Source organism: Phyllobates terribilis, unplaced genomic scaffold (genome assembly GCF_046119375.1).
Source record: "Phyllobates terribilis strain yellow unplaced genomic scaffold, ASM4611937v1 Scaffold_5__5_contigs__length_657084704, whole genome shotgun sequence".
Taxonomy (NCBI): Eukaryota; Metazoa; Chordata; class Amphibia; order Anura; family Dendrobatidae; genus Phyllobates; species Phyllobates terribilis.
In genome coordinates, this window is record NW_027362765.1 from 17916122 (window position 1) to 17941242 (window position 25121).

The 25121-nt window shown below is 43.0% G+C and overlaps 1 protein-coding gene across 1 annotated transcript in view; it reads right to left on the reverse strand.

Moving 5' to 3' along the window:
* LOC141270843 (uncharacterized) overlaps positions 1-25121 on the reverse strand; it is a 187811-nt gene that overhangs the window by 57254 nt on the left and 105436 nt on the right. The window contains exons 22-27 of the mRNA XM_073680940.1: positions 22635-22784; positions 22326-22505; positions 22121-22244; positions 21940-22037; positions 21648-21741; positions 1782-2520 (exon numbers count right to left, since the gene is read on the reverse strand). Coding sequence (XP_073537041.1) covers positions 1782-2520; positions 21648-21741; positions 21940-22037; positions 22121-22244; positions 22326-22505; positions 22635-22784 — 1385 coding nt within the window. The remainder of the gene's footprint in view (positions 1-1781; positions 2521-21647; positions 21742-21939; positions 22038-22120; positions 22245-22325; positions 22506-22634; positions 22785-25121) is intronic.

The window sequence follows — 25121 nt, forward strand, 5'->3', positions numbered from 1 at the left end:
AAGTTGGAGCCAGATTGATGAAGAGTACTGTTTGTCACTCATTAAGTCCATGCCTCAGAGACTGCAAGCTATTATTAAAGCCAGAGGTCGTACAACAAAATACTAGTGATGTATTGGAGTGTTCTTTTGTAGTTTTTTTTTCATGATTCCATAATTTTTTCCTCAGAATTGAGGGATTCCATAATTTTTTCCCTCTGCTTGGTCTGAAAAAAATTACCCTTACTGAGTACCACATTTTTAATCTTGATTTCTTTTAATGTTTCTTAAAGCCCTAAAGTTGCCATTTGAAATGACTTTAGTTTTGTGCCATGTCTGTGATCTGCTTTTTTTCAACAACATTAAACAACTAAATAAACATCCTCCAAGCCCGGTGATTCCATAATTTTTGCCAGGGGTTGTATATGGGATTTCAATCCCGGAGGTGCGGTAGCTTGGTGGTAGAGGTGAGTGGATAAGATGTGAGGCGTGCTGAATGCGGTATTCACCGCAATGGATACAGATCTGCTCCATTGACCATCACTGACCCTATGGAGACATTTGGGGAAACTAGGATTGTGCCCCTCCAGTCACCTGGTTCCATGGATATGTTCTGAGACGCCAGTTTGGGACCATCCGGTCACCTGGTCCCATGGAGACATTTGTGGAAAGCCAGGATTGTGACCCTCCGGTCACCTGGTCCCATGGATATGTTTGGGTTAGCCAGGTTGGGACCATCCGGTCACCTGGAATCCATAGATATGTTCAGAGAAGCCATGGTGGGACCCTCGGGTCTCCTGGCCTTGTACCTCAATCGACTGTCAGATTCCCAAGCTTGCCGCTACTTACTCTCTGTGGGTGTCCGTCAAAATGGGGGGGGGAGGGGCCACTGGTTGAGGTTGTTAGCCCTAGAAGTCCCAAAGTCGCAGTTGCTCTATTCTCGGCGGGCCATTATTGCCACACTGTTTAACCCTCATCCTGTTATCTGAGTAGTGTTATGCCCACAGAAGACCCTGTGTCTTCACACTGCTCTTTTGTGTTTCTTCAGATACTTTGTTACACCATGCCTGACTAAGTAGTCTTGAAAGAAACTGTGTAACATCACTTATTTTAGTTAGCCATCAAAAGGTTTCATAACTACAAGGTTATTATTTTGTTTCTCCTACTGAGAGCAATCATTCTTCTTTCAACTGGCTAACACAGTACCACACCTTTTATTTTTCAATTTTGACAATAAAACAGTTGAATTTTTTATTTTATTATTTGCAAGTAAAGCAAGGTTAAAGTACCACTCTGGGGTTTTTTTTTATTTCCCCGCCAGGTATAAATGTCCCCTGTGTGAGGTAAAATACTTACCGGTGGCCATCTTCTATGGTTTCCTCTCCTTCATTTTGTGACTGGCCACAGTTCACTGCAAATAATCACTATCTTTCTTAGTGTAAATCCATGAAAGTCTCATTCTTAGTTTCATAGACTGACATTCAGTAGTGACTTCCAATCTGCCCAGCAAACACTAGAGTAATCTGGACAAATGACAACTCCGGGAATGAGCAGAAAAGGATTGGAACGAAGCTGCGAGCAGCAGAAGACGACGATTGGTATCTATTCACTACACACAGGGAATATACATTACTGATACTTGTCCGATGGTGTAATAAAAAAAAATAGAGTGGTACTTGCTTTTGTTGAAAACATTTTCCACCTATGTTACATGAAAGTGGCTTCTGTTATGTAAGTTTTTTTGATGGTTAAGACTTGAGTCTTTGGTAAAATGTTTCTCACATTCTGGGCATGAAAATTTTCACCTCTTGTGAATTCTTTGATGTCTAACCAGATATGAATTGTGGCTAAAACATTTCCCACATTCTTCACAAGAAAACGGCTTCACTCCTGTGTGAATTTTCTTATGTTTGGAAAGATTAGATTTCCGATTAAAACATTTCCCACATTCCGAACATGAATATGGCTTCGCCCCTGTGTGAATATCTTGATGTATAATAAGATATGATTTATCTGTAAAAAAAGTCCCACATTCTGAACAGGAAAATGGCTTCACCCCTGTGTGAACCCACTGATGCCTATCAAAACTTGATTTATTATTATAATGTTTCCCACACTCTGGACATGAATACGGCTTCTCTCCTGTATGAATTCTCTGATGTGTAACAAGATCTGACTTCTTAGTAAAATTTTTACCACATTCTACACAAGAAAATGGCTTCTCCCCTATGTGTTGGTTCTGATGATAAATAAGTTTTGATTTCCAGTCAAAACATTTTCCACACTCTGAACATGAAAACAGCTTCTTCCCAGTTTGACCACTTTGATTTATAACATCCTTTCCTTGACATGTATTTTTCTTAGCATTCTGTGATGAATCAGAAGATACGACTTGTTCTAAAGGATCAGATGATAGATTTTTGCTGTGATGAGCTAGATTTGAAATCATATCATGCTCTTCACATGTGTCTTGTGCGATACCTCTGTTATCTGCTTTACAATTGGAAGATATCCGATGTCGCTCTGAGTTCCAGGTACACTCATCTGCCAAGAAGAAGATCGATTCTTATTTTTTTTTTAAATATTACTTAAAATATATACTGATATTTTATAAAAATTTCAATACAAATTACAAGACATGTAGTAAAAAATAACTTTTTAACTAAAACAGTCATGCGAAGCGGATTGCAAGCTATGGCCGGAGTCACACTACTGCATAGCACGGCTGAGTGCTGTGCAATGTTTTATCGGCTAGCACTGGGCCCAATGTTAAACTATAGGGCAGTCCAGATCAGCAATTATTTTCTCAGGCCGATGCATGCTGCGATTGGCAGAGAGACTCGACTCACTCTCACCCATACAATCGGAGACAGGCAATGGAGAAGATGGCTTTTTTTATATATAGTGAAGCCAATATCTGCATAGGTTCAGGTTTCATGGTTCAAATGCTCAGTGGAGAAATATAGACTCCCATGACATCTCAGCTTAAACGATCAGTGGGGCACATTGTAGTGTGAACACTGCCCTTTCATGGTATCCCAGCTTAAATGCTGTGTGGTCACTGTTTTCTCATAATATACCAGTGGAAATGAAAAGCGAGGGACATCATAGTGTGAACATAGCACTTATTGCTTTTTTGTGATGTCCCAGTCCAAATGACTAGTTGGGGATACTGCAGTGTGAATAAAGCACTAGAAGTAGAGGTTCTTCCTTTTCTATAGAGACAATGGTACAATGCGATATTTAAACTGAAAGTGTTGATCCACAAGCAGGTGAAAAATCTGCATTTGCTGTTTACAAACATGTGAAAATTTTTCAGGCATTAACCTGTTCCCCCTTATTTTTTTCTTCTACAAAATTCAGGGGGGGGGGACTTATCTGGACAAATATCTTGTAAAAGGGAATCAATTTAATACATCTAAACCTATAGTGTGAACATTGCCCTTTTATGCTATTCTAGCTTAAATGTGGTATGAATACAGTATTGCTGTCCCATAATATTCTTGGTGCAAATAAATAGTGAAGGATATCATAGTGTGAACAGAGCACTCATTATCTTTTTTGTGATGTCCCAATCCAAACGGACTAGCTGGGGATAGCATAGTGTGAACAGAGCACTACAGGTAGAGGTTTTCCTTCTCCATAGAAATCCCAATCTAAACAACCAGCTGGGGATAGTGTAGTGTGAATACAGCACTATAGGGAGAGTTTTTTCCTTCTCTAGAGTTAATGGTGCAATGTGATACTTAAATCGAAGGTGTTGAACTTTAGGCATGGGAAAATTCTGCAAGTGCTGATTTGTATGTGTAAATCCTGAATGTTTTAACCCTTTCTTTTTCTCTTTTCCATGAAAGCTAGTGGAAAAACCTTTGAGATCTCACTGACTTTGATATATATAACTGGGATAAATATCTTGTTAAAGGAAAGCAATCTAATACATCTGGAAAATGAACCATCACAACAATAAAGACAAACTGTTATGTTCTGCTACCAGAGCTAAGGAAAGAGAGGAGATCTGTCCCTACGATAGAACTCAGCTGAATCCCTACGATGTAACAGGGAACCTGATCCTACGATCAGACCTGCTAAAGTCCTAAGCTAGTCTGTACGGAGACCTATAGATGTGGGGAAGGAATCCCTACAAGTACTAAGGACTGGGAGGAATATGGGACACCTCCTAACAGAAATAGTAGCAGACAGACGAACAAACAAAACATATAGAACATAGAGGTCTGTAGACCAAGCAAACTAACAGAGTAAGATACAGAGCACAGGCTAGCTAGAAAGTAGTTATACAATGAAGTCCAGCAAAGCCAGAAGGGCGGAGCAGGCTTAAATAGGCCAACAAGGTCATGTGACCAGCAAAGGAAAAAAAACCTAAGAGCAAGGTTCTAACAGTACCCCCCCTTCTAAGAGGATCCTCCGGATCCCCTAGGACCAGGCTTATCAGGAAATCTCCTGTGAAACGCTCTGATAAGTCTGGACGCGGAAACATCATCCGACCTCACCCAAGAGTTATCCTCGGGTCCGAAACCTTTCCAGGCCACAAGATACTGCAAACTACCTCTATACTGTCTAGAGTTAAGGATGCGAGAAATTTCATATTCCCCGTCCTCCACCACCGGAGGAACAGAGGCAGAGGCGTCACAATCCGATACAACAGCTTTTTTCAACAGAGAGACATGAAATACCGGATTAATTCTCCAGGAGGTAGGAACCTCCAACCTAACAGCAGATTGGTTGACAACCTGAAGCACCTTAAAGGGCCCTACAAACTTGGGACCCAATTTCTTAGAAGGAATCCTCAACCGCAGATTCCTAGAGGACAACCAAACCATGTCACCAACAGCGAACAAAACCTCCTGTCGTTTCCTATCAAAGTAGTCCTTAGATTTTCTGTTGGCCTCCTGAAGATTACCACGCACATCCGTCCAAACTCTCTCCAAATCACCGGAAAAATTCTCCTCCTCAGGCACGGCAGATCCCAACTTGGAGAACGACCCAAACGACGGATGTCTCCCAGAACAACAAAAAAAAGGCGAACAACCAGCAGAAGAAGATGTATGATTGTTCAGAGCAAATTCAGCAAGTGGCAGAAACTCAGACCACCCCTCTTGATTGTCTGCCACAAAACAACGCAAGAACTGCTCAACATCCTGGTTTTTCCTTTCTGTCTGGCCATTAGATTCAGGATGATATCCGGACGAGAACGACAAATGAACTCCCAACCTGTCACAAAAGGCACGCCAAAAACGAGCCACGAACTGAGGACCCCTATCAGAAACAATGTCAGTAGGAACGCCATGAAGTCTGACAATTTCCTTGACAAAGGCCTTAGCGAGAGTTTTAGCGCAGGGCAGTTTGACAAAGGGAACCAAGTGACACATCTTACTAAAACGGTCCACGACCACCCAGATGACAGTAAAACCCTCAGAGGAGGGAAGGTCAGTTATAAAGTCCATAGCCAAATGTGTCCAAGGAGCACTGGGAACCTCCAAAGGACAAAGCAACCCCGCAGCAGGAGTATGAGAGGACTTAGATCTAGCACATATAGTACATTGACGCACCCACTTAATGACTTCCCTCTGCCATCCAGGCCACCAAAAACTGCGACCCACCAGTCTCTTGGTCTCAGAGATTCCGCGATGACCTGCCAACCGAGATTCATGACACTCAACAAATAAATCTCTCCTAAAGGTCCCAGGCACAAACAACCTCCCATGGGGAGTGTTAGATGGGGCATTCTCCTGTGCTTTAAGAATCTCATCTTCCAAAACGGAGTCCAAAGCAGCTATCACAACACCTTCTTGTAAAATGTTCTCCTCTTTCTCAGCACCGACTATGGGAGAAAAACTGCGAGACAAGGCATCCGCCTTAACATTCTTAGTACCAGGGATGTAAGTAACGGAGAAATTAAACCGCGAGAAAAACAGTGCCCACCTAGCCTGACGGGCATTCAGGCGCTTGGCAGCATCAAGATATATCAGATTTTTAAGATCCGTAAGAACCTGAACGGGAAATTCCGCACCTTCCAAGAAGTGACGCCAGTGTTCAAATGCGAGTTTAATAGCCAATAATTCCCGATTACCAATATCGTAATTCAGTTCAGTCTCCGAAAATTTTTTTGAAAAAAAGGCACAGGGATGTAATCCATCCCCGTTATCCTGAGACAATACTGCGCCAACCCCCACAGAGGAAGCATCAACCTCAACCAAAAACGGCTTAGTCACATCAGGCTGCATAAGGATGGGAGCAGAGGTGAACCTCTCCTTGAGATACACAAAAGCTTCAATGGCCTCAGAAGACCACTGAACCGCATCAGCACCTTTCCTGGTGAGATCGGTCAGAGGTTTGACAATACTAGAAAAATTTTTTATGAATTTTCTGTAATAATTGGCGAAACCTAAAAACCTCTGTATCGATTTCAAACCAATAGGCCTAGGCCATTCCTGTACAGCTTGAACTTTAACCGGGTCCATCTCAAAACCTTCGCTGGAGATAATGTAACCCAAAAAACTAATTCTCTGTACAGCGAACTCACATTTCTCCAGCTTAGCAAAAAGCGAATTGTCCATTAACAACTGTAATACCTCACGTACGCTCCGCCAATGAGACTCCAGATCCGGCGAATAAATCAAAATGTCATCCAAATACACAACCACATTTTTGCCGATCAAAGGTCTCAGGATGTCATTAATAAGATTCTGAAAAAATGCAGGAGCATTAGTAAGACCAAAAGGCATAACCAGATTCTCAAAATGACCCACAGGAGTGTTAAAAGCAGTCTTCCATTCATCACCCTCCTTCATGCGCAACAGATTGTATGCCCCCTTAAGGTCAATTTTAGAGAACCACTTGGCCCCCATTAACTGGTTAAACAGATCAGGAATCAATGGCAGTGGGTAAGGATTGCGTACAGTAATTTTGTTAATCTCACGAAAATCCAGACAAGGACGTAAACCGCCGTCCTTTTTTTTTACAAAAAAAAAATCCAACCGCCACAGGAGACTTAGAGGGCCTAATGTGACCGGCGGCCAAACTTGTCTGTATGTATTCCTCCAAAGCCTTCCTCTCAGGAATAGTAAGGTTAAATAAACGACTTTTAGGAAGAGTCGCTCCAGGGACAAATTCAATAGAACAATCATAGTCTCTATGGGGAGGCAAAACCTGCGATTCCTTCTCAGAAAAAACTCTCCAAAAATCCTGAATAGGAACAGGCAATTCTCCCCTATCCAAAGCTGCAATACGCCCGTTACAACACTTGTCATAACATTTATGGCTCCAGGATTTAATTTCATTGGTAGACCAATCCAGTACAGGATTGTGAAATTTTAACCAGGGCAATCCCAATATTACTGGAGAAGGCAAGTTATTCAAAACTACCAAATCCAATTTCTCATGGTGAACACCATTAATAGTGAGAGGAAATTCACAGACCTTGAGAGTAATATTCTTCAAAGGGGAACCATCCACAGAAACCACAGCAATGGGGGATGATAAAGGTTCGGGTTTTAAATTGAGTCTTTCCAAGAATCCCCCATCAATTACATTCAGAGTAGACCCACAATCGACAAACACCCGAAATTCCATTAATTTTTCCTGAGCAATCGTGGAAGCAGCTAAAAATACACCCTTGGAATTTAAACAGGCAATACGGGCATGACTGACCATTTTTTTTTCTTTCTTCATACGAAGCTCACAGCCTTTAATCAAATGACCAGATTTTCCGCAATAGAAACACAAGCCTTCAGAAAATCGACGGTCTTTTTCTTGAGAGCGAGGTGCCACTGATCCAATCTCCATCGGTTCACCACTGTTAGTACACACATTCTCATAACCAGAAACTGACATAGCAGAGGATTTGCTCTCATTAACCCTAGCACGCAGTCTCCTATCCACCCGTATGGCTAATTGCATAGCCTGTTGCAAATCTTCAGGTGTAGGATAAGCAATTAGCAGGTCTTTAACCCTTTCACTGAGCCCAGCAAGAAATAGACTTTTCAGAGCAGAATCGTTCCACCCTATTTGAGTAGACCAACGACGGAAATGAGTACAATATTTTTCCACATTACCTGATCCCTGTTTCAAACGTCTCAACTCAGTCTCAGCTGATGCAACACGGTCAGGATCATCATATAATAGTCCCAAAGCAGAAAAAAAACTATCCACTGATCTGAAGCATGTATCACTAGGTTGCAAAGAAAAGGCCCACTCCTGAGGCTCTTTGCGCAAAAGTGACATTATGAACCCTATGCGCTGGGATTCATCCCCAGAGGACTTGGGTCTCAAACGAAAATACAATAAGCAAGCATTTTTAAATGAAAAAAATTCTCGATGTTCACCAAAAAATAAATCCGGCAAACATACCTTAGGCTCCAAGAAATGTGCTCCAGGACAGTTACTCACGTGCTGACGGAGCTCGGCCACCTCCAGAGAGAGTCCCTGCAGGCGATGAGCCAAATCCTGAACCGACACCATGATGGAACAGAAAAATCTTTTCCTTAGCGAATTTGCAGGCTGGACTTACTGTTATGTTCTGCTACCAGAGCTAAGGAAAGAGAGGAGATCTGTCCCTACGATAGAACTCAGCTGAATCCCTACGATGTAACAGGGAACCTGATCCTGCGATCAGACCTGCTAAAGTCCTAAGCTAGTCTGTACGGAGACCTATAGATGTGGGGAAGGAATCCCTACAAGTACTAAGGACTGGGAGGAATATGGGACACCTCCTAACAGAAATAGTAGCAGACAGACGAACAAACAAAACATATAGAACATAGAGGTCCGTAGACCAAGCAAACTAACAGAGTAAGATACAGAGCACAGGCTAGCTAGAAAGTAGTTATACAATGAAGTCCAGCAAAGCCAGAAGGGCGGAGCAGGCTTAAATAGGCCAACAAGGTCATGTGACCAGCAAAGGAAAAAAAACCTAATAGCAAGGTTCTAACACGAACAAGAGTCAGAAAGAAATATTATATGTTATTTATCATGTTATCTGAAAAGATATGTACTTTTCATGGAATGTATTTGTTATGATCTGCAACATGTACTAAGGAAAGATAGGGGAAGCTGTCCCTAAAGTAAGACTAAGCTGAATCCCTACGATGTAGCGGGCTGCCTGTTCCTAGCGAACAGACCCGCCTTAGTCCTCGGCTAGTCTGAACGAAGACCTATAGCATTAAGGGAGGGGTCCCTAAAAGAACTAAGGACTGGGACAAAAATGGAACACCTCCTAAACAGAGAAGTTGTTGCAGAACACAAAAAGACAAACTGACAAAAATGTACTAAAGGTCCCAGGAGGACCAAGCAAACTTGACAGAGAAAGGCACCGAAGCACCAGGCTAGAGAAACAGTCAAACACTGAAGTCCAGCACAGCCAGAAGCGCGGAGCTGGCATATAAAGGCAAATGGTCACGTGACCGCAAAACACAAGATAGAAAAAACAAACAGGAGGGTTCAAACAGTACCCCCTCTTTTCTGAGAATGCACCGGATCCTCCAGGCCCAGGCCTATCCGGAAACCTCCTGTGGAAAGCTTTAACAAGACTAGGAGCAGAGACATCATCCGTCCTTACCCAGGAGTTATCTTCGAGACCGAAACCCTTCCAGGAGACAAGATACTGTAATCTCCCTCTATGCCATCTAGAATTCAGGATACGAAAAATTTCATATTCGCCGTCTTCCACCACAGGAGGAACTGTGACAGTGGCGTCCCTATCAGATACATCAGCCTTTTTCAACAAGGAAACGTGAAACACAGGATTAATCTTCCAGGAAGTAGGTATATCCAACCTAACAGCAGACAGGTTAACAACCTGAAGCACTTTAAATAGACCCACAAACTTAGGACCCAGTTTTTTAGAGGGAATCCTCAACCGCAGGTTCTTCGAGGACAACCAAACCATGTCACCCACAGTAAACAAAACCTCCTTACGTTTCCTGTCAAAATACTTCTTGGACTTCTTGCTAGCCTCTTGAAGGTTGAAATGTACATTAGTCCAAACTCTCTCCAAATCACTGGAAAAATTCTCCTCCTCTGGCACCGCCGACCCCAATTTGAAGAACGAACCAAAAGACGGATGTCTCCCAGTACAACAAAAAAGAACACCCAGCAGAGGAGGATGTATGATTGTTAAGAGCAAATTCTGCGAGAGGCAGAAACTCGGACCACGCCTCTTGATTGTCCGCCACAAAACAACGCAAAAACTTTTCAACATCCTGGTTCTTTCTTTCAGTCTGTCCATTAGACTCAGGATGAAAATGACAAATGGACTCCCAACCTGTCACAAAAAGCACGCCAAAAGCGAGCCACAAACTGAGGTCCTCTATCAGAAACAATATCCGTGGGAAGACCATGGAGCTTGACAATCTCCTTAACAAACGCCTTAGCGAGTGTCTTGGCGCAGGGCAACTTAATGAATGGAACCAAATGACACGTCTTACTAAAACGGTCCACGACCACCCAGATGACCGTAAAACCCTCGGACACAGGAAGATCAGTAATAAAATCCATTGTGAGATGTGTCCAAGGCGCACTAGGAACCTCCAGAGGGCAAAGCAACCCCGCAGCAGGAGTATGTGAAGCCTTTGACCTAGCACACACAGTACACTGACGCACCCATTTGATGACTTCCTTCTGCCATCCAGGCCACCAAAAACTGCGACTGATTAGTCTCTTAGTCTCCGAAATTCCTGGATGACCTGCCAACAGAGACTCATGACACTCCACAAACAAATCTCTCCTAAAGGCTCTAGGCACGAACAACCTCCCATGGGGAGTGTTAGATGGAGCCTCATCTTGAGCTTTCAGAAGCCCATTCTCCAAAAAGCAGTCCAATGCCACCACCACAACTCTTTTCTGTAAAATGCTCTCCTCCTCCTCGGCACTGGCCGTAGGAGAGAAGCTACGAGATAAAGCATCGGCTTTAACATTCTTAGTACCAGGGATATAGGTAACAGAAAAATGAAACCGAGAAAAAAAAAGTGCCCACCTAGCTTGGCGGGCATTCAAGCGCTTGGCAGCATCCAGATATATCAAATTCTTATGATCTGTGAAAACCTGAATAGGAAATCTAGCGCCTTCCAAAAAAGGACGCCAATGTTCAAACGCAAGTTTAATAGCCAGGAACTTCCGATTTCCTACATCATAATTCAGTTCGGTTTCTGAAATTTTTTTTCGAAAAGAAGACACAAGGATGTACTTCACCCTTGTTCTCCTAAGTCAAAACTGCTCCGACCCCCACCGATGAAGCATCGACCTCGACCAAAAAAGGCTTGGTCTCATCAGGCTGCATAAGGATAGGGGCAGAACTGAACCTCTCTTTGAGATACTCAAACGCTTCAATGGCCTCAGTAGTCCACTGGGCCGTATTCGCACCTTTCCTGGTGAGATCGGTTAGAGGTTTAACAATTACAGAAAAATTCTTAATGAATTTCCTGTAATAATTGGCAAAACCCAAAAATCTCTGTATAGATTTCAAAACAATAGGCCTAGGCCATTCCTGCACAGCCTGAACCTTCACAGGGTCTATCTCAAAGCCCTCGCTGGAGACAATGTAGCCCAAAAAACTAATTTTCTGCACAGCGAACTGACATTTCTCCAGCTTAGCAAAGAGTGAATTATCACTCAATAACTGCAAAACTTCACGTACACTCTGCCAATGGGACTCTAGATCTGGTGAATAAATCAAAATGTCATCCAAATACACAACCACATTCTTGCCAATCAAAGGTCTCAGGATGTCATTAATAAGGTTCTGAAAAAATTCAGGTGCATTGGTAAGACCAAAAGGCATCACCAGATTCTCAAAATGACCTACCGGAGTGTTAAAAGCAGTTTTCCATTCAGCACCCTCCTTCACTCGTAACAAATTGTATGCCCCCCGGAGATCAATTTTGGAGAACCACTTGGCCCCCACTAACTGGTTAAACAAGTCAGGAATTAACGGCAATGGGAAGGAATTGCGTACGGTAATTTTATTAATTTCACAAAAATCCAGACATGGACGTAAAGCCCCGTCCTTATTTTAACAAAGAAAAATCCAACTGCCACAGGCGACTTAGAAGGTCTAATGTGACCAGCAGCCAGGCTAGTTTGTATGTACTCCTCCAAGGCCTTTCTTTCAGAGATAGTTAGAATAAACAAGCAACTCTTGGGAAGAGTAGCTCCCGGAATGGCGCAATCATAATCTCTATGAGGAGGTAAAACTTGCGACTCCTCCTCCAAAAAAACCCTCCAAAAATCTTGAATAGGTTGAGGTAATTCCCCTTTTTCCACAGCTGCAATGCGACCATTACAACATTTATCATAGCACTTCGGACTCCAAGACTTAATCACATTAGTAGACCAGTCCAGCAAAGGATTGTGCAGTTTTAACCAAGGCAAACCTAGAACAACCGGAGAGGGTAAATTATCTAATACAACCAAGTCCAAATTTTCTTGGTGAACTCCATTGATAGTGAGGGGAAATGCTTCAACCTTGTGAGTAATACATTTCAAAGGAGTGTTATCAATTGCAATCACAGAAATAGGTGATGACAAAGGTTTGGATTTCAATTTAAGGTTTTCCAAAAACCCTTTATCAATCACATTAAGTGTTGAACTACAATCCACAAATACCTGAAATTCAATCAAATCTCCCTGCAAAGTAGTACTCCCAGAAAGAAACACTCCTGCAGAGAGTTAACAAGCTATACGGGCGTAACTGACCTTTTTTTTTCTTTACTTAAACGACGCTCACAATACTTAATCAAATGGTCAGCTTTACCACAATAAAGACACAATCTCTCGGCAAACCTCCGGTCTCTTTCCTGAGAGCGGAGTGGCATCGCCCCAACCTCCATCGGTTCTCCGCCGTCAGAGCAGATTTTCTGGGAACTAGGAACTGACATTACAGGAGTCTTTACCTCATTGAGCCTGCACCTCAGCCTCCTGTCTATACGAACAGCTGACTGCATGGCATCCTGCAGAGTGTCAGGTGCAGGGAATGCAATTAGTAAATCCTTAACCCTTTCACTCAGACCAGCAAGAAATAAACATCTCAGCGCAGGATCATTCCATTTAACTTCTGAAGCCCATCTCCTTAAGTGTGTACAATAATTTTCAACATCATCTGACCCCTGATTCAAATGCTTAAGTTCTGCTTCAGCAGATGAGATTCGATCAGGATCGTCATATAATAGCCCCATAGCAGAAAAAAATTCTTCAACAGACCTTAAACACGGATCATTAGGTGGGAGAGAAAAGGCCCACCCCTGTGGTTCATTGCGCAAAAGTGACATAATAAAACCAATGCGATGTGATTCATTCCCAGAGGACCTTGGTCACAAACGAAAATATAACAAACAAGCATTTTTAAAGGAAAAAAAATCTTCCTGTTTACCATAAAAAACATCAGGCAGTCCTACTTTGGGTTTGACAAAATGCGGTCCAGAACAGCTACTTACGTGTTGCTGAAGCTCGGCCACCTACAGAGACAATCCCTGCAGGCGTTGGGCCAACTCCTGGACGGAAACCATACTGATCCCCGAATTTCTTTCCTTTTAGATTTTTGGGCTGGACTTACTGTTATGATCTGCAACATGTACCAAGGAAAGATAGGCGAAGCTGTCCCTACAGTAAGACTAAGCTGAATCCCTACGATGTAGCGGGCTGCCTGTTCCTAGCGAACAGACCCGCCTTAGTCCTCGGCTAGTCTGAACGAAGACCTATAGCATTAAGGGAGGGGTCCCTAAAAGAACTAAGAACTGGGACAAAAATGGGACACCTCCTAAACAGAGAAGTTGTTGCAGAACACAAAAAGACAAACTGACAAAAATGTACTAAAGGTCCCAGAAGGACCAAGCGAACTTGACAGAGAAAGGCACCGAAGCACCTGGCTAGAGAAACAGTCAAACACTGAAGTCCAGCACAGCCAAAAGGGCGGAGCTGGCATATAAAGGCAGATGGTCACATGACCGCAAAACACAAGATAGAAAAAACAAACAGGAGGGTTCTAACAGTATTCAATACGGATTCCTTGCGTTGCAGAGTAAAATATAGAGGCAATATAAACTATTATCTTAATGTACCTGTGTATAATGCTATTCTGTATCACAGAAATTAATAGATTAAAATCTTTTGTAGCAACACATGGGAAATTCTAATACATGTTTAGCTGCAGAGGTTTCCCACCTGTGATTTAATAGTTTTTTTTTGCAATCAGGAAATTGGTGTGTGCACATGTTCAAATTGTTTTTAAATCTTGTAAGTTCACTTGGATGGTATCTTGACAAAGAGCGCTTGTCGCTCGAAATGAGACAAAAGATGCCTGTATTCTCTTTTTGCGTGAACACACAATTTTAATCTTTGCTTCATATACCTTGGAAAATAAAATGCACTTTTTTGGACTTTATCTGTGAGCTGGATTATTCTGCTCTCTCTATTGGATGTTGCACCCTGCCCAGGTACTATCCGTGCTCCAGAAGTGTGGAACTGCAGGTGGTGAGCTGGATTTACTTGTGTATTTTTGTGCAGAGTCTAACTGCCCAGTGCCCCTACGCGCGTTTCGTGGGGATGAAGGCATAACGCCAAAACGCACCTAGGGGCACTGGGCAGTCAGAGTCTGCACTAAAATGCCACATGGTTTGTATGACTTGGTCTCATTGCCTAACTTCGTATTTATTGAGGGGTGACTACATTTGGAAGCTTTCATTGTGATTTGCATTTGTTACTGTGTGGGGATGTATTTGTGATTTGTCCTCCTCAAACATATGTATAGAGACTATGTATACTACTGTGTCTTGCTAAGTGATAAAAATATATTATTGTTATCTATTTTCATAAACTGCATGGTTCTATACTTATGAGTAGTGTTGAGCATTCCGATACTGAAATATCGGGTATCGACCGATATTCGTGGTATCGGAGTTCCGATACTTTTATAATATCGGATACCGGAAGTTCCCATAATGCCTGTGCTCTGCAGTGTCTCTGAAGGATGACAAGCTGGATGGCAGCGCTCAGCTGCGATCCAGCCTGTCATCAGAATGCCATCTCAGCGTGGGAGAATTCTCCTGATTGTTTAAAAGCCGGCGGGCGGTAAAAACCCGCCTGCTTTTAAACAATCACACAGCCCCATACTGCTTCCCCGCAGCCTGCCATCCCGATACTTCGCTCCCCCCGCCACCTCCCATCCCGATCCAAAGTTAGGACCGGGCGGGGAGCGCAGCACCAAGGAGTGGGGAGCGAAGGACCCGGGCGGGGAAGCCGGCAGTGAAAAGACTTCAACGGCTTTCCCGTTCTGTGCTGCGCTCCCCGATGGATGTGGTATGATGTATGATTGGTGCTTGAGCGGTGTCTGCGGGTGTCTGCGTGATGTCTGCGGGTGTCTGCGTGCAGGCAGACATAGGCCGATGTGACACTACTACTCCCATCGGCCTATGTCTGTCCCCCGTCCACTCGTGCCAGCAGGATTAGCTCGATTGGAGTGTAGTTCCCATCAGCCTGATTCTGCTATTTAAATTGCCCTACTGTGTCCTTTAAACTGCCCCATATGTTATTTTGGCCCCCATAGGTTTATATTTTTGCCCCTATACATGTTTTATTTTTTTAGGCCCCCATATTTTTTTTTTTTTGTTTTTGGTCCCCAATAAATTTTAAATACATTTCATTGGTGGCCAGTGGTTACCTAAAATAAATTCCCACGGTACAACAGGGCCGTAAAGGAGGTCACCGGAGCTGCGCTGACTGAATGCACTCCGGTGACCCCAGTCAGGGGCTCACGCTGCCGGGAGCGGACGTGTTCCCGGCAGTGTGAGCTTACAGCAGCAATGACAGCTGTCACATCTCCAGATGTGACAGCTGTGCATGGGAGATCAGCACAGGAACGTGGACAGGTAACTATTTTTTTTTTTAGTAAACTAAGAATTAAATAAAATTGTGTTTTATTTCAAATAAATTATTTTTTTTTGGGTGTAGTGTGTTTTTTCTTTTTAACACTTTGTATTATTTTTTTTTTTAAGTAAACTAAGAATTAAATAAAATGGTGTGTTTTATTTCAAATAAATTATTTTTTTCTGGTTGTAGTGTGTGTTTTTTCTTTTTAACACTTTGTAGGTTAGTAATGGGGGTGTCTTATAGACGCCCATCATTACTAACCTGGGCTTCATGGCAGCTGGCGCTGCCATGAACCCCACCACTATTACCCCCTGCCACCGCACCAGGGCAGCGTGGAAGAGCAAGGCTAAGCGCCAGATTTGGCGCACAAATAGGATGTGCCAAATCTGGGGCGGCTGAGGGCTGCTGTTTCTAGCCTGGGAGGGGGCCAATATTCATGGCACCCTTCCTGGGCTAGTAATATGAGCCCCCAGCTGTCTGCCTAGCCTTTGCTAGCTATTAAAATAAGGGGACCCCACGTCATTTTTTTGGGGTCCCCCATTTTAATAGCTAGTAAAGGCTAGGTATTCAGCTGGGGGCTGATATTAGTAGCCTGGGAAGCTCTGTCGGTATTACCCCCTTCCCAGGCTTCAAATATCTGCCCCAGCTGTCTGCTTAACCTCCGCTAGAGACTAAAATTATGGGGGATCCCACGCCATTTTTTTTTTTTTAAATAAATCCTTTATTTTAACACTAAATGACACTTGAGGGGTTAATAAAGATGCAGTCCCTAAATTATTATTTATTTTTTTATTAATTTTTCCCCAAAATTTTGACGTGGGCTTCGCCATATTTTTGTATGCCAGGCAGGTACAGCATCCAGGAACGGGCTGCCCCCAACCCCCAGCTGCCTATTTGTACCTGGCCGAACACAACAATATAGGTAAGCCCTTTTTTTTATTATTATTTCATGAATTTCATGAAATAATTTAAAAAAAAAATACGTGGGGCTTCGCCCTATTTTTGTGTCCAGCCAGGTACAACTAAGCAGCTGGGGGCTGGAATCCACAGCGCAGGGTGGCCCAAGCTTTGTTGGCCCCCCCCTGCTGCGAACTGCAGTCCGCAGCCACCCCAGAAAATGTTGCGTTCATAGAAGCGCCATCTTCTGGCGCTGTATCCAGCTCATCCAGGGCCCTGGTGCGGTGGCTCACTGGGTAATAAAGGGGTTAGGGCCAGCTTTGTATTATCCGCTGGTCCTAAGCCCGAAATTCATGGGGTCACGCTAATATTAGGCTATGTGCACACGATGCAGAAATGAAGTAGAAATTTTCCTGACCATTTCCGCATCTCGCCAGAAAAACGCATGAGGATTCTATGTGCGTTTTTGACGCGTTATTGACGCGTTTTTGAAGACAAATAAAGTTAGTGAAGAAAAAAAAAAAAAGGCCAATTTGATGTCATTTCCTAGTCCAACCCCTATTCAATGTATAAAAAAAGAAAAAAAAAATGGTGGGCTCACGCGTATTTTTTAAGGAAAAGGAAAAGAGGGAAAGCTGAGGGCTGATTAAATAGTCTGGGAAGTAGCCAAGGATCATGGCCCCTTCCCTTGCTATTAATATCAGTAAGCAGCAGTTAGCTTAGCCTTTACAGCCCATTCTACAGGTGGGACCCCCCCCCCCCAAAAAAAAAAAATAGGGTCCCCCTATAAATTGCAGCCAGCAAAGGCTAGGCGGACAGCTGCGACCTGATATTAATATTCTAGAAAGGGGCCATGGTTATAGGCCCCGTCCCAGGCTATAAAATCAGCCCTCAGCCGCCCCAGATTTGGCACATCCTATTTGTGCGCAAATCTGGCGCTTAGCCTCGCTCTTCCACGCTGCCCTGGTGCGGTGACAGGGGGTAATAGTGGTGGGGTTCATGGCAGCGTCAGCTGCCATGAAGCCCAGGTTAGCAATGATGGGCGTCTATAAGACACCCCCATTACTAACCTACAAAGTGTTAAAAAGAAAAAACACACACTACAACCAGAAAAAAATAATTTATTTGAAATAAAACACACCATTTTATTTAATTCTTAGTTTACTAAAAAAAAAATTTGTTACCAGTCCACGTTCCTGCGCTGATCTTCCATGCACAGCTGTCACATCTGGAGATGTGACAGCTGTCATTGCTGCTGTAAGCTCACACTGCCGGGAACACGTCCGCTCCCGGCAGCGTGAGCCCCTGACTGAGGTCACCGGAGTGCATTCAGTCAGCGCAGCTCCGGTGACCTCCTTTACGGCCCTGCTGTACCGTGGGAATTTCTCACGGTCAGCGGGGCCGTAAAGGAGCTCACCAGAGCAGCGCTGCCTGAATTCCGGCGAACCCGCTTATGCAATGACGGGGCTGCTTTACGGCCCCGTCATTGTAGCGGCGGCAGCGGTTTAGAGCGGTCACATTTTATGTGGCTGCTCTAAACTGGAGATCATCGTGGGACACTCGATTTGGACTACTACGGAGGGGTAAGGATAAAATTGTGGTTTATTAATTTATATTTTATTACAGGAGATCGATGGCTTCGGGGAATTAGGTGTCTAGGTGAGTATAGGTGTAATTTTTTATTTTTTACTTTATTTTAGGTGGCGATCGGCGGGGACAGGTAATGTATAAACTAATTTATTTTAGGTAACCACTGGCCACCAATGAAATGTATTTAAAATTTATTGGGGACCAAAAACAAAAATAAAAAATATGGGGGCCTAAAAAAATAAAACATGTATAGGGGCAAAAATATAAACCTATGGGGGCCAAAATAACACTATGGGGCAGTTTAAAGGACACAGTAGGGCATTTTAAATAGCAGGATCAGGCTGATGGGAACTACTGCTCCCATCGAGCTGATCCTGCTGGCACGAGTGGACGGAGGACAGACATAGGCCGATGGGAGTAGTAGTGTCACATCGGCCTATGTCTGCCTGCACGCAGACACCCGCAGACATCGCGCAGACACCGGCAGACACCCGCAAACACCAGCGGACACCGCGCACACACCAATCATACATCATACCACATACATCAGGGAGCGGGGAGTGCAGCACAGAACGGGAAAGCTGGCGGTGAAGTCTTTTCACTGCCGGCTTCCCCGCCCGGGTCCTTCGCTCCCCACTCCTTGGTGCTGCGCTCCCCGCCCAGTCCTAACTTAGGATCGGGATGGGAGGTGGCGGGGGGAGCGGAGGATCAGGATGGGAGGCTGCGAGAAGCAGTATGGGGGCTATGTGATTGTTTAAAAGCCGGCGGCTTTTTACCGCCCGCCGGCTTTTAAACAATCAGGATAATTCTCTCACGCTGGGATGGCATTACGATATTTGTGTTCCATTGACTTGCATTAGTTTCCGGTATCGGAATCGGCGATATCCGATATTTTTTGGGTATCGGTCCGATCCAATCCGATCCGATCTTTCCCGATATCGGAAGGTATCGCTCAACACTACTCATGAGTCTATACACTGTTCCTGTTTCTGCTTTTTAACTGGGTGTTATATGGGATTTTTCTGTCTTGTTGTTGTGCTATAGGTATTTTTTAACAAACCATATCTAACTTCATAGAGTTATGGCTTAATTATTTATTTACTTGATGGTAATTATATCATGACATCTCTGCTGAATTGAGATCTCAATCTGCACATGTGCTGGCGGCCATCTTCCTGAATCCCACCACCGGAAAGCCAACGCACTCTGCTATGCCTCACTGCTATAGCTATGCATTGCAGTTCAATAGACCTGTCAGTTGTACATTATCTCACAACTTGTTAGACCTTGTTTTAGGGCCTAACAGATCATTGTAGTTGGCAGTCATTAAGGCAATTGCTTGGCCTCTGGTTGCCCAAACCACTATTGGCACTCTGCAATCTAGTCCAGGGGAGCAATGGTTTGAAAGCGGGATCTCCATCAGTGCCAGTGTCAGGTAAAATATACAGGTAAAATATACAGCCGACACCACCTGCATTTGGCACTTGCTGCGCCATGGGTACATGACGGGAAGTGGTTAAAAAATGGTTTCTCTCAGTTGTCTAATTACTCTGTTTTTAGTTTTTTGTTTTTATTTTAATAAGGAAAAGTAGAGTATGTCATGAGACAAGAACTCTCTAGGAATATTTATGTGGCCGTAATGAAAGCCTTCCACTGCCTTCCACTGAATATGTATAGTCATTGGCGCTTGAGTACGGTTAAGTGGGAAACGGGAGTATAAAAACTCCTCCAGTCCGGCAGGATTGTCCTCTTCAAGTAAACGAGCTGAAAAAAACTCCAGTCGAAGTAAATTCGTTTTATTCTTTTTTTTAGTGACTATAGGGCCGTATAGATAAAGGTGCTACTCACAAAATTAGAATATCATCAAAAAGTTAATTTATTTCAGTTCTTCAATACAAAATTGAAACTAATATATTATATAGAGTCATTACAAACAGAGTGATCTATATCAAGTGTTTATTTCTGTTAATGTTGATGATTATGGCTTACAGCCAATGAAAACACAAAAGTCATTATCTCAGTAAATTAGAATACTTTATAACAACAGCTTGAAAAAATTATTTTAAAATCCAAAATGTTGGCCTACTGAAATGTATGTTCAGTAAATGCACTCAATACTTGGTCGGGGCTCCTTTTGCATCAATTACTGCATCAATGCGGCGTGGCATGGAGGCGATCAGCCTGTGGCACTGCTGAGGTGGTATGGAAGCCCAGGTTGCTTTGATAGCAGCCTTCAGCTCGTCTGCATTGTTGGGTCTGGTGTCTCTCATCTTCCTCTTGACAATACCCCATAGATTCTCTATGGGGTTAAGGTCAGGCGAGTTTGCTGGCCAATCAAGCACAGTGATACTGTAGTTTTTAAACCAGGTATTGGTACTTTGGCAGTGTGGACAGGTGCCAAGTCCTGCTGGGGAATGAAATTTCCATCTCCAAAAAGCTTGTCGGCAGAAGGAAGCATGAAGTGCTCTAAAATTTCCTGGTAGACGGCTGCGCTGACTTTGGTCTTGATAAAACACAGAGGACCTACACCAGCAGATGACATGGCTCCCCAAACCATCACTGATTGTGGAAACTTCACTTTAGACCTCAAGCAGCTTGGATTGTGTGCCTCTCCACTCTTCCTTCAGACTCTGGGACCACTCCTTGTGAATCTGCCCCAAATTTTTGAATGGCCTTTTCTTAACAATCCTTTCAAGGCTGCAGTTATCCCGGTTGCTTGTGCACCTTTTTCTACCACACTTTTTCCTTCCACTCAACTTTCCATTAATATGCTTGGATACAGAACTCTGAACAGCCAGCTTCTTTAGCAATGACCTTTTGTGGCTTACCCTCCTTGTGGAGTGTGTCAATGACTGCCTTCTGAACATCTGTCAAGTCAGCAGTCTTCTCCATGATTGTGGAGCCTACTGAAACAGACTAAGGGACCCTTTTAAATGCTTAGGAAGCTTTTGCAGGTGTTTTTTGTTAATTATTCTAATTTACTGAGATAAAGACTATGGCTAACAGCCAGTGAAAACACAAATCATCAACATTAACAGAAATAAACACTTCAAATAGATCACTCTGTTTGTAATGACTCTATATAATATATGAGTTTCAGTTTTTGTATTGAAGAACTGAAATAAATTAACTTTTTGATGATATTCTAATTTAGTGAGAAGCACTTGTATAATTATCAGATTTTAATTATATTTATAATAATTATATAATAGTAAAATAAAAATATAATTATTAATAATGATACATAAAATAAAATTAATAATAATTATTTATCTGTGACTTCTCTGCATTTATTGGGTACTACTCACCTGGGTGGAAACCTGTAGGAATCTCCTCTTTACACCGCTCATCACCCCCCCTCACATATGTCTCTGTAGTGTTAATAGGAGTCAGATCTTCTCCCTGAAACAAATATTGTAAAAATCACAGACAGATGGAGAAGTTCCATCTATGATTAGCTCTAATCCTGCCATCTCCACCGTTCTCATTACACAAGTATAAAACATATAATACTGGTGGATAAAACAAGACTGAGCACAAGACCATCACAGCCGTCTACACATCATAGGGGAGATCTCATGATACCTTCTCTCCATCTACCTGATGATCCTGAGGAACATTGGGATCTTCTTGTTTACAGTTCTGTGGAAGAAGAGGACGGGGACATCTCTCTGGTGTTGTCCTCTTACTGGATAGATCTGGAGGAGACACATACAGGGACTGAATTCATTCTTTATATACAGATAATTATAGGCCGTGTGTATTTAGTCCTGTCTATTACCTGGAGATGTGAGGGGCTGAGGAACCTCCACCATGACGTCCTTGTACAGATATTTGTGACCTTCTAAATACTCCCACTCCTCCATGGAAAAATGGATGGTGACATCCTGACACCTTATAGGAACCTGACACATACAATGATACTGTCATCCCACGGTTCCCTTCATAGCATGTGTATAATGTCCCAGCATTCCCCGCAGTGTCACCTCTCCAGTCAGCAGCTCAATCATCTTGTAGGTGAGTTCTAGGATCTTCTCGTCCTTGATGAACTCATGTATGAGGAGGAGAGGTGGAGGCCCTGTGATTGGGCTCAGGGGTTTTCCCCATCCCTCAGACACAAGGGCCTGATGGTTCTCACTAGAGGTCTTCTTCACTACTGTGTAATCCTGGTTATGGAGAGACACATTAATAAATCTCACTACAGACATTTCCAGAGTCCTCACCTCTCCAGTTCTGTCCATCTGTTATTCCCATAGATAAGAATGATGTAATGTGACGCCAACAGAATCTCTCACCTCTCCAGTAAGCCCGAAGAGGATCTCTAGGGTGAGATGTAATATCCTCTCCACCATATTCTCCCTGTCCCCATCCATCCTTGACGGAACAATCAGGAAAATTCTCTTATATAGAAGATTTCCACTGAGAGGATCCGATATTGTAGGTACCTGAATGGGAAGAAGATGAGGCCGATGTAAAATGATATAAAGTTTACAATCACTAGAGTTGTGATACCAGTATAAAGCAAAACGTGATAGAGAACATCTAGAGATCATACAGATGATACCTACACTATGTGCTATCAGTTGATGTCAAGAGAGTTGTAAATAAAGTCAGATAATTTTGTAGCTATTGAGAAAATGGGGGATAATGATTGACTTTTTTTACATTATTAAAAACATTGTTATATTCATTTTAACTTTACTTATTTTTTACTTAATATAGCTTATATGCCAAGGCAACACATCACCCTTCACCCACCTTCACAATCATGACACAAGGAGAGGTTGACGGGCACTGGAGCAGTTGCTCCACACGATCATACTACTTTACTGCCACTTTCAGAAATTGGTATTCAAAGAGTAAGTAAGAGTTTACAAGGTTTTCACATATCCATACTGCGTATTTGATGGAACGGACTGGCCCACAGGTGAATCCTCCAGTGGGCCCTTGTGCAAGAGTGGGCCACCACCCTTTTATGTGAGCAGTACTTGGCACAATATACTTGAATCACTATGTACTGACAAAGGCAGCATCTTATTCATTTAGGCCGTGTGCCCACTTTGCATTTTTTTAAGCGTTTCTGCAGCGGCAATTCCGCCACGGAAACGCTTAAAAAACGCTTGGTAGAAGGTCTCCCATGGTCCCCAATGATAATCCGCATGTGCTGTGCACATGCTGCGGAAATTTGTGCTGCGGATTATCATTGCGGAAAAATCCGTAACATGTCCATTAATTTTGCGGAAACGCGGCGTAATTGCAGCCATTGACTTGCATTAAATTGCATAATATCTGCATGACTACATGTGCACATGCGGATATTAAGAGATTTGATGCGCGGATGGTACCCGGGTCTGGAGAAGAGGAGACTCTCCTCCAGACCCGGGTACCATAGTACCTGTAAAAAAAAGAATTAAAATAAAAAAAAACATTACACTCACCTTCTGATGGCCCCCGGTCTCCTGTACGGTGCGTCCGGTGTCTTCGGCCGCTCGCGGTGGTGTAAAAGGACCTTCCATGACGTCATTTAGTCATGTGACAGGTCACGCGACCGCCGACATCAGCGGTTGCGTGACCTGTCACATGACTAAATGAGGTCATGGGAGGTCCCCTTACACTACTGCGAGCCGCCCAAGACACCGGACACACCGTACAGGAGACCGGGGGCCATCAGAAGGTGAGTATAATGTTTTTTTTTTTATTTTTTACTATTTTTATTCTTTTTTTAATAAATTTATATGGTGTGACCAAGTTGTCAAGCACTTTTCCAAGTGATTCTAAAATCGCTTGGAAAAGCGCTTTACAACCCGCATGCGGAAATGCATGCAAAAACGCTTCACAAACGCTTCTACTGGCAGGAAAAACGCATGTAAAATCAGAATGTGTTTTTCCTGCCAGAGAGATGCAGAAAAAATCTGGAGCATTTCTGCTTCGTGGGCACTTAGCCTAAACACTGCATGCAGTGATAAAGAACGCAAGTGAGAGTTCGAAACGCGTCTTGCTCCCCTACTCTGTCTATGCAACCTATGTAATTTTTGCAAGTTTTTAATGGACGAAAAATAAAGAAAGAATTATTTTACCAGACGCTGGAACAACTATCCCTTTTTTTTATGAACAAAAACAACAGCCTAAAAACAATCCCTCAAACAGGTCTACAAGGAGGAATAAAAAAAAATGATGGGTCTCAGAAAATGTAGACACGAAACAAATGTATTTTACCAAGAATTGATTATTTCAAACCACTAAATCATACACACTAATATATATATTAAAAAAAAACTCTCAATTTAGTATCAGTATAATCGTACTGATCTGTTGAATTATGTTGTCAGGTCAACTGGCCAATGAATGCTCTCCCCCAACCCAAAAATATATATTAATGGCAGAATATATCCTGTTTTTCCGCATTGCACATTAAAATGAATGGTGTCATTCAGTGCAAAAAATATTAAGTAAAAATTGCCTTATGTAAAGGGACATTCTGAAAAATGAATGAAAAACAAATCACTAAACAGATGGAGAAAAAAATTTTTTTTTCAGAAGCAAAATGGAAATGCAGGCAGGCTCAGACTGGCACACTGGTGAACTGGTGAATCCCCAGGTGGGCTGCTCTGCATAAGTGGACCAAGACCGCCTATATACGAGCAGTACTTGGCACAATACACTTGGTTCGCTGTGTACAGACATCATTCATTTACAAAACTATCCCGTGTATTATTATACAGAAGCATTGGTAAATTTATTACGGAGGTTGATGTAATATTTGCATGGAGCTGAACAGGGAC